Raw genomic sequence first — 14005 nt, 5'->3', positions numbered from 1 at the left:
GCAATTTTTTAACCCATACTACCAAAATTATCTTCTTGAGTCAAGAAGATATCTCTCTTGCTGATTTGCATTCTACTTTTTAACTGTATCCTCTCTCATGATGGGAACGTCTCTTCGTGTAAAGGAGAGGCAGTCTTTGGTAAATCATTTTACTGTCAGAAAGCCTTCCATAAATGCATTTCCTGGGTTCCTTCCATTTCTATTACAAAATGCTCAGCCAAACATGAAAGCTAATTTTATTTTGCACTGTAAAACCGTGATTGTTAACTCCCGCTTCCTGAATCCCTCATTGGATCACAGAAAACATCCCCTTGTCTGGATCAACTCAACTCAAAAACTGGTAATAAAATATAGCATATTCCAAAATTTAAAATAATAAAGCAGTCCATCTTCAAATGTACCACCCTTCCAAACAAAAACAATAAAGTTAGTGGAAACCCCCAGACAGCAATGTCAGCATCAAATTTATACATTCAAAAGAGTTTGTAAAACCTAACTCTGCGTGTATCTTGTTAAAAATTAAATAAATGCGTAACTAGAACACCAGAACATCATATTTTAAAAGTTATATCACATGATAGTACAGGGAGCTGAGAATTCATACATTATTTAAAGTATTCTCAGACACAAATATTTTCAATTTTTATTTAAATGTGACATGGATTTAGCTTTCCAAGTCCCAAGCTGATTTATTGTGCTAAACAGAATCTAGATACTTTGGGGAATAAACTAATCATTCAGAAAGTAACAGTTCAACAACTTTTAAAAAGTAAGTCAAAGATATTCTATGATATCATTAACCAAACAAGGACTTTTTTTTTTTTCCCAGAAAACAACCATAGCACAATAGGTTTACAAAATAATACCTAAAAAAGTGAACCTATCATTATAATTCATATTTCTCCCCACCATTTTTTCCACGTCATTTCCAGGATACAAATATCTCAACTCATCAAATAATAACTACATTTTAATAAGCCTTAGATTATAAAAATAATATTTTTTAAGTTTTACTGTCCATAAGGATTATGGAAGTAATTAGATGTATGCCATGTTATTTTCTTTACAATCCTATTAAACGTACTATGATGAGAAGAAAGAATCTATTATTTATTTTAATGAGGTGGGAATACTGAGCAGATGTTCACATCAAAGCTAATAAACAAATGCAGGTTTTTATTCTTCTCAGCTAAAAATTTTTAAACTAAAAGAGAGTGTTAACCTTCTTCTCCAAGAAATTTCCAGTAACCCTTTGCACATCAACTATACTTTGATGGGACAGATGGCTACTAGCAAAAATAACCAAAATTGTTATTATCCACTCATAGAGATGACTATAAGAGCTAATATAAAATATTTAAAGTCATATTTATAACTTAATAACAACTCTCCGAGTGGTAAGACAACAGAACTCATCTTTCAAAGTACACACAAGAGACAACTGGATTTCAAGTCCTACTCTTTACTCCCTAATTCGGTGACAAAACCAAAACTATTTCCCATACACCTTAACTTAGTTCACTCAAAATAAGAGGCTTTTGGTTAGGTATAGAGGCCTCTGCTGTGCTACACACAGCTTGAAACTGAAATCTCAGGAGTCACATTGTTTTATCTATTTATTCTTTCAATAGGCATTTATTGGAAGTCCACTCCATGACTGGCACTGTGCGGTAGTAACCACAACAGAGACCCACCCTCAAAGAGGTGATCTAGCCACGTGACCCAGGGATAGATGCTTAGGGGCAAGAAGCCACACTGAAATTGCCTATGTAAAGGCGTCTTGGTCAGAAAAAGCACTTGGACACACAGGTAAAATTTGGGAGGAGACTTTGGGAGCGGAGATGAGGGGCTGGGTGAGATGTTTCAAAACACTTGAAACTAGAAAAGAACTCAATAAAAAACACTAGAGGAGAGTGAAAAAGTTGGTTTAAAGCTCAACATTCAGAAAACTAAGATTATGGCATCTGGTCCCATCACTTCATGGGAAATAGATGGGGAAACAGTGGAAATAGTGTCAGACTTTGTTTTTTTTGGGCTCCAAAATCACTGCAGATGGTGACTGCAGCCATGAAATTAAAAGACGCTTACTCCTTGGAAGAAAAGTTATGACCAACCTAAATAGCATGTTGAAAAGCAGAGACATTACTTTGCCAACAAAGGTCCGTCTAGTCAAGGCTATGGTTTTTCCAGTGGTCAGGTATGGATGTGAGAGTTGGACTGGGAAGAAAGCTGAGTGCCAAAGAATTGATGCTTTTGAACTGTGGTGTTGGAGAAGACTCTTGAGAGTCCCTTAGACTGCAAGGAGATCCAACCAGTCCATTCTGAAGATCGGCCCTGGGATTTCTTTGGAAGGAATGATGCTAAAGCTGAAACTCCAGTACTTTGGCCACCTCATGCGAAGGGTTGACTCATTGGAAAAGACTCTGATGCTGGGAGGGATTGGGGGCAGGAGGAGAAGGGGACGACGGAGGATGAGATGGCTGGATGACATCACTGACTCAATGGACGTGAGTCTGAGTGAACTCCGCGAGTTGGTGATGGACAGGGAGGTCTGGCGTGCTGCGGTTTATGGGGTTGCAAAGAGTCAGACGCGACTGAGCGACTGAACTGAACTGAACTGAAGGAGAGAGAGGGCTTCCCCTGTGGCTCAGCTGGTAAAGAATCTGCCTGCAACGCAAGAGACCTGGGTACGATCTCTGGGTTGGGAAGATCCCCTGGAGAAGGGAAAGTCTACCCACTCCAGTACTCTGGCCTGGAGAATTCCACGGACTGTATAGTCCATGATGTCGCAAAGAGTCGGACACGACTGAGCGACGTTCACAAGGAGACAGAACCAGCAGCACTGGATGTTGGCTGGCTGTGGGGACTGAGGGAGTCAGAAGAGTACAGCTGACCTGGGCAGCTAGAGAGAGGGGGGTGCAGTCCACCAAGAGAAGGATGCAGAGAACCAGGGCTGGGGAAGACAACCTGTTTCAAGTATCTGTGGGACATCCAGTGGACAATGTCCAGAGAGCAGCGAGACATAAGGATCTGACTGTCAAGCTAGACATGCAGGCTGGAGGGACGGATTTTGTTGTTGTTGTTGTTGTTTAGTTGTGTTGGACTCTGGGATCCCACGGAGTGGAGCCCGCCTGGGACTTCCCAGGCAAGAATACTGGAGTGAGTTGCCATTTCCTTCTCCAGAGGTTCTTCCTGACTTGGGTATCAAACCTGTGTCTCCTGTATTAGCAGGCATAGTCTTTACCACTGAGCTACCAGGGAAGCCCGGTATGGATTCAGGTTTCATCAAATTATAAACAGTAGCAGAAGCTCTGGCCATAGAGAATAAAACTCTGAGTAAATGTGTAAAAAAAGAAAAGAGAGCCAAAGATGGAGCTCTAAGGAATAAGAATGTTTACAATGTGGATATTGTCTGCAAAGAGTCTCAAAGGAGTAACCAAAGCAAAAGGAGAAAAACCAGAAAGGAAATGAGAAGACAGAAATGTCCAGTGCTGCAAGGGGGGGCAAAAATTTGTAACAGCCTAAGAAAGCAGCCACAAGGTAAGGCAAGAAGGAGGGCTTTGTGCTGTAGTGAAAACGGTTTCGATCCATGGTGAAGGAGAAAAGCAGAAGGCAGGGGACTGAAGAACAAAAGGGATGGGAAGAAGCACAAACAGGCAGCTGGAACTCTACAAAGAGGTGAGAGACGGGGCAGCATCTAGGAGGAGCCAGGATAATCAGGGAGGGTTTGTTTCCCTCTATGACAGAAATGTTTAAATACAGAGTGAAGATCCCACCAAACAGCAGAAGGTTAAAGATACCAAATGGAAGAATGCAGACACAGGTGAGAAGGGAAGTGGGCCAGGACTCTCCCGACAGAGACCCAATCCAAGGCAAACTGGAAGGATGAGCCTGAAGGAAGGAGAGATGGGTTCTCAATAGACATAGGATGATGGTTACTTCACCATCATCACCTCCATCTCCTTCAGGACACAGTATTTATAAATTAGGTCTATGCCAATTTTTAGAGACTGGTAAAAGACCTTGCTAGTCAAAAGATTTCCTGAATCTGTTGCAAAGTTGCAAATTATATACACAATCTGAGTAAAAGCAGACCCTCCTGAAACACACTGGTAGACTGAGAACTCAGGAATGCTGGGGTGGAAAAGGACCATTTATCCACAGACCTCAGGCAAAGGGCCTCCTCAGCCATCTTGGGAGCCACCCATTTGAATTCACACGTAAGATCTGAGCTGCCCTGGGGCAGACCGCCTTCCTTGGCCCCCACTATGGACACCCCTAGGCAACTGAAGCCTGAAGGAAGGAGGGGTAATAGGAAGCCAATTTCGGAATGGACTACAGGCAGACCTCATTTTATTGTGCTTTGCTTTATTGCACATCACAGATATTGTGAAGTGCACAGATACTGTGCTTTTTAGCAATCGAAGTTTTGTGGCAATCTCGCAATAAGCAAGGGCTTCCCTGGTGGCCCAGATGATAAAGAATGTGCCTGAAATGCAGGAGACCTGAGTTCAACCCCTGGGTCAGGAAGATCCCCTGGAAAAGGGAATGGCTACCCACTCTTTTTGCCTGAAAAATTCCATAGACAGAGGAGCCTGGCAGGGTACAGTCCATGGGGTCAGAAAGAGTCGGACATGACTGAGCAACTAACTTTCACTTTTTGATACTCAACTCTACTGGTGCCCTTTTCCCAAAGGCACCTGCTCATTTCATGTCTGTCTGACATATTTTGGTAATTCTCATAATATTTCAAGCTTTTTCATCACTATTATATTTGTCGTGGTGATCTGTGATCAGAGATCAACTTCACTACTGCAAACACATTACAATTCACCGAAGGCTCGGATGATGGTTAGTCTTCTTTAAGAATAAAGCACTTTTTAATCAAGGTAGGTACACTGTTTTTTTTAGACAAAATGCAATTGAAACCGAACGGGACTCTGTGGGGCTCCTGGGCACAAAAACCTTTCTGTGTCCCCTTTCCTGACTTCCAAATGACATGATCAAGCAGCTGTTAATCAGGGAAGGGAGAAGGTGCCGAGACAAGGGAGGAGCAGTCAGGAAACAATAGTGCAGCCTTGGGGCAGGGTCCTGGTTCCGCCTCAAGCGATACACAGAACCATGTCTTTGAGCTCTTCTGCAGAGAACTCTTGCTTGGAAAATCCCATGGATGGAGGAGCCTGGTAGGCTGCAGTCCATGGGGTCGCAAGGAGTCGGACACGACTGAGCGACTTCACTTTCACTTTTCACATTCATGCATTGGAGGAGGAAATGGCAACCCACTCCAGTGTTCTTGCCTGGAGAATCCCAGGGATGGCAGAGCCTGGTGGGCTGCCGTCTATGGGGTCGCACAGAGTCGGACACGACTGAAGTGACTTAGCAGTAGCAGCAGCAGAGCTAAAAACCCCACCAAACGGAAGATGTTAACTACTTGATGATGCACTCTTCATTCCAGGTCAGGTCACAATTCGCCCATCATCACCTGACATCAGAAGAGCCCTGCACTGAAGGAACACGCTGCCAAACCTTGCCTCTCTGTGCACCAGTGTCAAACAGAAATATGGAGACAGAGTACAGAGGAAAAGGAAAAAGTGGCTTTACTTCTTTGCCAGACAAAAGGGGAACACAGTAGGCTAGCACCTCAAGAACTGTGCCCCCCTCTCCCTGGTGAATAGGAAGCAGTTATACAGTAGGCTTCCCTGGAGGCTCAGATGGTAAGGAATCTGCCCACAACTGTTCCCATCTGCCCTTCATATTTACTTATTTTTGGCTGCCCTGGGTCTTGGTTGCTCCACCCAGGCTTTCTCTAGTTGCTCTGAGTGGGGACTAATCTCTAGATGCAGGCTGCATGTTTCTCGTGGGGTGGCGTCTCTTGTCGCAGAGTATGGGCTCTGGAGCACAAGGGCTTCAGCACTCGCAGCTCACAGGCGCAACAGAGTGTGCGCTCAGTAGTTGTGGGAATGAGCTTAGTTGCCCATGGCATGTGGAATCTTCCCGGACCAGGAATCAAACCCACGTACCCTATATTAGCAGGCAGCTTCTTAACCACTGGACCACCAGGGAAGTCCCCCAAAGCCTGCCCTTTGGAACTCAGGAAAGGTCATGGAGGCTGGAATCTTGCCTACAAGAAATGGGGGATAGAAAGGCCTCTGTGCCAAGAGGTCCCCAAGGCTCTGCTTGGCATGAGGAAGAGGCTGTCTGTCAGTGTTGTTCAAGGGATTCACCCTCTCTGAAAAGTGTATAATAAATTTTCTAGACAGTTACCAGAGTTTAAGAACCACTGTTTTAACTAGTTGCGTCTAAATCCCTGGCACATGCCTGAAAACTAAAAACAGAAAAAAAGAAGATATCCACTTTCAACTTAATCCATGTGCACACAGATGGTTTATGCGGATTTGCAGTCACTAAGTTTTATATGTGTTAGTCAAAGAATTCCAAATAAAACCCAGACAGAATGCTTGACCTTCAGCTAAGATCAAGAGCAGGATAATAATATGAAAAAGCAGGCATTTATGTGTTTTCTAAACCATAAATCCAGCCACAGTACCCACATTCACATTGGAAGCTAGCTCTTAGTTGAACTAGCTTGGTATACAAATTGTAGACACGTTTTTGCCTTTATGTCACAGGGATTCACATGATTTGTTTGCAAGAAGAATCTAAAACAGGAGTCCTCAGACGTTTTGGTGCGTGAACTCACTGCCCACGCTTGCCACTGCCACAGACCCCCAACAAGAGAGGAATACTATGAGGGGACAGTGGTGACATGGGGTACAGTTGTTACCAGCTATTACAAATAAATTCTGAAACTAAATAAATTTCACAAACCTGAGTACAGACACTGACACATCAAAAACAAATGCCAGGACTTCCATGGCGGTCTGGTGGATAAGAATCTGCCTGTAAATGCAGGGGACACAGGTTCGATCCCCAGTCTGGGAAGATGCCATGTGCAAAAGTGCCCCACAACTCCTGAGCCGTGTGCTGCAAGTACTAAAGCCCACACGCCTAGAGCCTGTGCTCTGCAATGAAAGGCCACGGCAATGAGAAGCCCACGCACCGCAATGAAGAGTAGCCCCTGCTCGCCACAAATAGAGAAAGGCCCCCTGTAGCAACAAAGACTCAACACAATCAAAAATGAAATAAATAAATGTAAACCCTGGTGGCTCAGAGGGTATAGAATCCGACTCCAATCCAGGAGACCCGGGTTCGATCCCTGGGTCAGGAAGATCCCCTGAATAAGGGAATAGCAACCCAGTCCACTATTATTGCCTGGAGAATTCCATGGACAGAGGGGCCTAGCAGGCCACAGTCCATGGGGTCACAAAGAGTCAGACATGACTGAGTGACTAACACACACACACACACACACACACACACACACACAATAAATGCTGCATGGCACAGCCTTTCTTGGGAAGGAAAAGCAAGTACTTCTCCAAAAGAGCTGCAGAGGTCACTGGGAGTCTGCTGAGGTTTACTGGGACCACCCTGTGGTCTGGGAGAGGAGATGCAAGTGACACAGAGGAGGGACAACTGAACAGGAAAGGGTACTGCAATGCTCCATCAGGTCCCAGGTCCTCAGAGGATTAGGTGGGACCCCAGCCCACAGGCTGCTCTCCCGTGGAGGCCTTAGCCACCCAGGCCGACTCCAGCCCACCGACAGGTAGCCAAGGAGGGACCCATGTCACAGGTGTCGCCCCAGCCAAGTCCTTGCAAACCCTGGGAAATGGGGAGGGACAAAAAATTTTTAAACTAAAATTTTTAAAAATTTTAAAAATTAAAATGTTTAAATGCTACAAGTAATCAGTGCTGGATTTACTTGAGGGCAAGTTCATCCTACACTTTCAAGAGTCACTGGTCTGGAAATCCAAGTATGTTTTTTGCCTCGGCAAACAAAATGCTGCGCTCTTCAAGCCAGTGGATCAAAATTATGAAATCATGAAAGCCACAGAAGTTACACAGCAGGGGGTTGGAAGTCTCTGTGTACGCATGATGAAATGGATGATGAATGTGAACTACTGATTCATCTGCCAACTGCAATAAGGGAACCAAGTGAAAACAATTAAAGTGTTAGTCGCTCAGTCACGTCTGACTCTTTGTGACTGCATGGACTGTAGCCCGCCAGGTTCCTCTGTCCATGGAATTCCCTAGGCAAGAAACTGGAGTCAGTAGCCATTCCCTTCTCCAGGGGATCTTCCTGACCCAGGGATCAAACCCAGGTCTTCCACATTGCAGGCAAATTCTTTACCATCTGAGCCACCAGGGAAGCCCCAAGGGAACCAAACCCCTCCCCAATTATTGACAGAGAAAATAATTAGCATTTAAAAGAGTAAGTTGCCTTAACCATGTCAGCTGAATGAGGAATAAATAAAGATAAAGCCTTATTTTTTTTTTTCCCAATCCTGCAGAATCTATAAGGTAAATCTCTCAACTAGTCTTGGAAAGACACTAGCCTATAGGGAATACTTTATGATTGGATCAGCTTAGAAGCAGAGAAATGGCTGCAAAGACCTGTGCAGACATGTTCCATGCCTAATTATTTATTATAAATACTTGCTTCCTGTCCATTGGGGTATTTTAACAAGCAACATGTTGCGCTCATGTTCTGGGGTATATAATGAGCTCTCTGTCATGCAGTTTCACAACAGCTTATAGTCATAAAAAGCAATATGATACTTACTTTGCTGTGACGGTACCATTTAAACTCTTAGCATTTAAAGAACAATATAATGGTGTCTGCAAAGCAACTTCAAACTTTGGTAATACTGGAAAAGAAAAGCAAAAATATTTTAAACCGTCCATTTTCCTCTTATTTTACAGTTTAACAAACTAGAGAATAGAACTGTCCTAAAGGTGTTGGTATTATTTAAACTTAAATTCGTTAGCCTCCAAATACACATTAACACATTGATGAAAGTACTTCACTCCACTCAAAATCTGAAACCCTAAAAGGCTGGTGATGAGACACCAAAAGGGCAGGGCTGCTGTGGACAGTCATGTCTGTGAAGCCTCCCGCCGGCAGAATCTAAGCTGTATCCAGATAACTAACAAGGACACAGTGCATAGCACAGGAAACTCTTGTCAGTGTTACGTGGAAGCCTGGGTGGGAGGGACTTAGGGGGAGAACGGATACACGTACATGCATGGCTGAGTCCCTTCACTGTTCACCTGAAACTATCACAACACTGTTCATCGACTGTACTTGAATACAAAATAAAAAGTTTAATAGAAAAAGTTAAACCAAAAATAAATAAATTGCATCCAGAACCCTAGAGGCAAAGCCATCTGAGTGCTAGAAGACCCGGCTTTTTCATTCAACTGTCTCCCATTAGTGTGCACTTACTACCTGTTAAAATATTTTCATATTACATGATAAATAGCTACTTCTGAGGACTTTGTTCCAATTTGGTTTCTAAAAGCACATCCTGAGGCCCTAAGACTCTCCTTCTGCAGGCTGACATACATGCATTCACAGAGAATCTGCACCCTTTGAGACCATCAAAGGCAAATCTGGTGACAGTCTAACCCAATGGAATGTCATGAAGAGAAAGTTGTGTACTAGGATTTCTAGTTAATTACTAAGATATGACTACAAGTAATGATGCTTTTCTTGTGCAACAGGTACTGGTTCCTGAAGGTAATCCCCAAATTAGAAACCCCTACTTTGGCTGGCTTTATATAATTCAGCTATGAAATATTTTATAAATAGTAATAATTATGTAATGCAATCTGGTTGGATGGCATCACCAACTCAATGGACATGAGTTTGAGCAAACTCCAGGAGATTGTGAAGGACAGGGAAGCCTGGCGTGCCGCAGTTCATGGGGTCACAGAGAGTCCGACATGACTTAGTGACTGAACAACAACAACAAATACAATTAAGCTGTGAAATATTTCATAAATAGTAATATTATTTAATACAAAGCACTTCACTGGAGTTAAAAGAAAATATTTCCTACCAATCTAAACAAACCTATAGAAATAATTCTCTTCTTTAACTTCACTGACCAATGAATTAGATTCATCTCCTAATAATTAGTAAAAGAGACAAAACAAGATGACCAAGGAATCAGTAGAACAGGAGAGCCTCTAGCTCCAGGTGAAAGACCCTGGAGGGCCCGGACACTCCAAGACCAAGACCAGTCCAGGACTCTGCACCGGCACAAAACTCGGGGCCACCCAGGGGTGGAATTTCCTCAGAACAAGGAAATCAGAATGTCCCCTCCTCAGATATCAAAGGTTGACGATCAATTCTGCCTCCGCGACATACCTCCTTCAACAACATACCACCACCCAGCACCACTCCTACGTGACATAAAAACAGCCTATAAGAGTCACAGCCACCTCTGACTTATTCCTCGAGATCAGGGCTATCCAAAAGAAACAAAATGTGAGCCACACGGTGTCATTTCAAATGTCCAGCAGCCACATTTAAAAAGGAAAAAAAAAATCAGGTGAAATTAATTTTTGCAACATTTTATATAACCTCATATAGCCAAAATATCATTGCAACATGTAATCAATATAAATAATTTAATTATTAATTTCTTTATTTATATCATCTTCAAACTTGGGTATTTTACACTCTGAGAGCACATCTCCATATGGACCAGCCACATTTCAAGTATTCAGTGTGCTGAGTGAACCCTGAACTGGACAAAAGAGTTCCAGATCAGAGGTCAGTAAACAAAGACCAGCAGGAGCTAAGAATGGTTTGTGCGTTTCTAATTGGTTGGGGAAAAAATCATAAGAAGAGTATTTCATAACATGTGAAAATCATGTGAAATCGAAATTTCCATGTCCATAAATAACACTGTACTGGATCACAGCCACTTTCACTTACATATTGTCTACAGCTGCTGTGTGCTACGATGGCAAAGCTGAGTAGTTAAGACGGAGCCATGGGAGCCACGGAGCATCCAGTTTTCCTATCTGGCCATCTATAGGGAAAAGCTTTGCTGCTCCCTGTTCCAGCTGGTCATGAAACTGAGCTGTGACAGCGCTGTGAGAGACTCGTGGACCAGAGCCACAAATGTGCAAGCAGATGACTTTCCAGAATTACTAATGCCCAAATGGGACACACTCTCAAAAAATAACACAAACCAGACAGAAGAGCTTTGTGTACAACCTCAGAATAGTTGTTCAAAGTATAACTAATACTGGGATCCTACGCATTCACTCTCAGCCTTCCTTCCTCTCCACGCACCAACAAAAAGCCGGTGGGTCCCACATGGTTTACACCGACGTGTTTCCAACTACGACATTACAAAAGCGGCACCCGCAGGAAGAGGATTTACCCAAGTTAAACCCGGTCTTTACTAGTGTTGACCAAGTGAAAAATGGGAAAATCAGGAAATCACTGAGGTTATGCTTTAAAAAAAAAAATTTAAATATGTTATGATCACAGCAAAATATAAAAACAGAATAACTGTGCATAAGAGTAGAATCATGGGACTACAGGCAACCTCATTCCCACTTCACTCTTTATAATGATCTTTTACAGAGAAAAAATGTTCAGACCTATAGAAATACCAGGATTTTACCTCCATTGGGGTTTTTACTTTAAATAATACACCTCTTAGAAATTTCTCTTTTCCCTGTGGAAAGGAACAAATGTGTATTCCTTCAAAATAAGTTGAAGAATTCTTACCATATTCTGAAACCTGAAATGATTGATAGTATGTCTGGTCCTATTGGGAGAAAGAAAAAAAAGACAAGAAAATAAATGAGTTTCTATTTAATTACTTCATCTGTTTACTCACTTCACAAACATATTTAGAAAAAACTTTAAATAAACTTTTATAATTATTTGATGAACAAAACAATTTATTTCAACTTTACAAAATTTTATTTTTAATCACCTGCAACATGAAGTCTGTGAATTTCATGAGTTTTTCTTAACAATTCACTAACATGAAAAGGTGGCCTGTCTCTTTAATTCACTGCAGGTCACTGAAACAAACTACCTCACTTTCCTCATTTGTGAAATTAGAACAAAATTAAATCAGGTTATTTATGAAGCATGGCAAACTAACAAGAAATGACTTCAAATTTGGCTTGTATATCCCTATCAAAGCTAAACAATGAAGAAAATAAAATTACACACTATTCAAATACATAAAATAGTCGAGGATACAAAATCATCATGGACCAACACCCTTTATCTTCCTAATTGCTTGAAGTATTGTCTATGATAATCCTTAAGTCAATATACTCTACCCTATTTTAACAGATATCATTTCTTTTTCCAAGATCAACAAGAAAACGTGTGACCTGTCATAGAAGGAGAAATATCATGTAACATCCCTTATTTGTGGAATCTATAAAGACATGATACAAAAGAACTTATTTACAAAACAGAAACCACTCACAGACTTAGATGAGGAACTTCTAGTTGCAGAGTCCGGGGGATGGGCAGAAGGGATAGTTAGGGAGCTTAGGACAGCCATGTACACACCACTATATTTAAAACGAATAACAAGGACCTACTGTACAGCACTTAGAACTCTGCTCAATGCTATGCGGCTGCCTGGATGGAATTTGGGGGAGAATGGATACCCTTTCCTGTCCACCTGAAACGATCACAACATTGTTAATCAGCTATACCCCCAACACAAAGTGAAAGTTAAAAAAAAAAAAAACACTTTTTTTTAAACAGAGAGAGCTTTCCCCAAAGTAAACAATAATAACAAAAAAGAAAACGTGTGGCCTAGAAATATCTTTTTTCCCCAAATCCTCATGTTTCTATCTGTCCACTCCTAATCATAGTTAACACATTAAACAGAACCACTTCAAAATAGCTAAGAAATTCCACTAAAGAAATGTGTATTCCAATTCTGATTCCCTAAATTTATCAAAGCAAATAAATAACATTTTTAAAAAATCATTATTTATTTAATCTAAAGTAACTCTATACCTCCTAAACTAATATGATAGTATAAATCAACTATACCTCAATAAATAATAAAATTTTAATAAATAAAGTGCACACCAGCAATTTTTTTTAATGCTTAAAGAATACAGTTCATTTCAAAGTATAAGACAAATGTAACTAGTTACATGTAAGCAAAATAATTGTCTAAAGCTTGGCTTCAACGTTGTCATTTAAAGTAGATCCCAAAGAAATTGTGTTGAGCAGTCTTTAAGAATCTCACATTTGTCCCTTCTATCTTAAAGTGTTTTCATGTCACATATAGGAATGGTATAAATTACATGTTTTTGATTCATTTTTAAGTTCTGATTTGCTATCCTCAAAAATCAAATCAAGAAAGTAATGTACCTGTAATACCCATTTTACTGATAATGTGAGAATTCTAGTCTTTAAATTGCTTATTGCTTTACAACTGGTAAGGCTGTGAACAAGCAATTTAATAATGATGATGTCTGCTGATCAAGTTAAGCTCATATAGCAAATGCCACGTGAGTATCTCATGTAAAACATGGCATGAAGCTCTGTAAAGGTAAACTACAGCCCTCAGCACCAGAGGGTCAGTCTCAAGAGGGAGCAGACACAGTCCAGAGCAGTTCTGCAAGGCGACAGTACCCTAGACTTTCATGCACTGTGCTTCTGCTCTCAGCCCCCTACGCTTGACTTACACACACTTCTACCTCTAATCTCCTGCCAGGACCTAGATCAAATAATACGTGCTTCCCTGGATCCCCAATCTAAAAGTAATCTCTTTAATATCACATGACATCCCTTATATGTGGAATCTAAAAAGAAATGATATAAACTAACTTACTTACAAAACAGAAGGAGACTCACAGACTTAGAAAACAAACTCATGGTTGCCGGGAGAAAGGGATAGTTAGGGAGTTTGGGAAGGTCATGTACACACTGCTATATTCAAAATGGATAACAAACAAAGACCTATTGTATAGCACATGGAACTTTACTCAGTGTTATGTGCCAGCCTGGACGGGAGGAGAGTTTAGGGGAGAATGAACATATGGGCTTCCCAGGTGGCACTAGTGGTAAAGAGCCCGCCTACCAATACAGGTT

The 14005-nt window shown here is 41.6% G+C and overlaps 1 protein-coding gene across 1 annotated transcript in view; it reads right to left on the bottom strand.

Annotated features, from left to right (window-relative positions):
* Window positions 1-14005, bottom strand: part of CD109 (CD109 molecule) — a 134618-nt gene that overhangs the window by 62935 nt on the left and 57678 nt on the right. The window contains exons 6-7 of the mRNA XM_061427218.1: window positions 11654-11693; window positions 8684-8768 (exon numbers count right to left, since the gene is read on the bottom strand). Of these exons, the coding sequence (XP_061283202.1) occupies window positions 8684-8768; window positions 11654-11693 (125 nt within the window). The remainder of the gene's footprint in view (window positions 1-8683; window positions 8769-11653; window positions 11694-14005) is intronic.

Source organism: Bos javanicus, chromosome 9, assembly GCF_032452875.1.
Source record: "Bos javanicus breed banteng chromosome 9, ARS-OSU_banteng_1.0, whole genome shotgun sequence".
In the NCBI taxonomy this organism is placed as follows: domain Eukaryota; kingdom Metazoa; phylum Chordata; class Mammalia; order Artiodactyla; family Bovidae; genus Bos; species Bos javanicus.
This window is presented reverse-complemented; position numbering and strand designations above follow the sequence as displayed.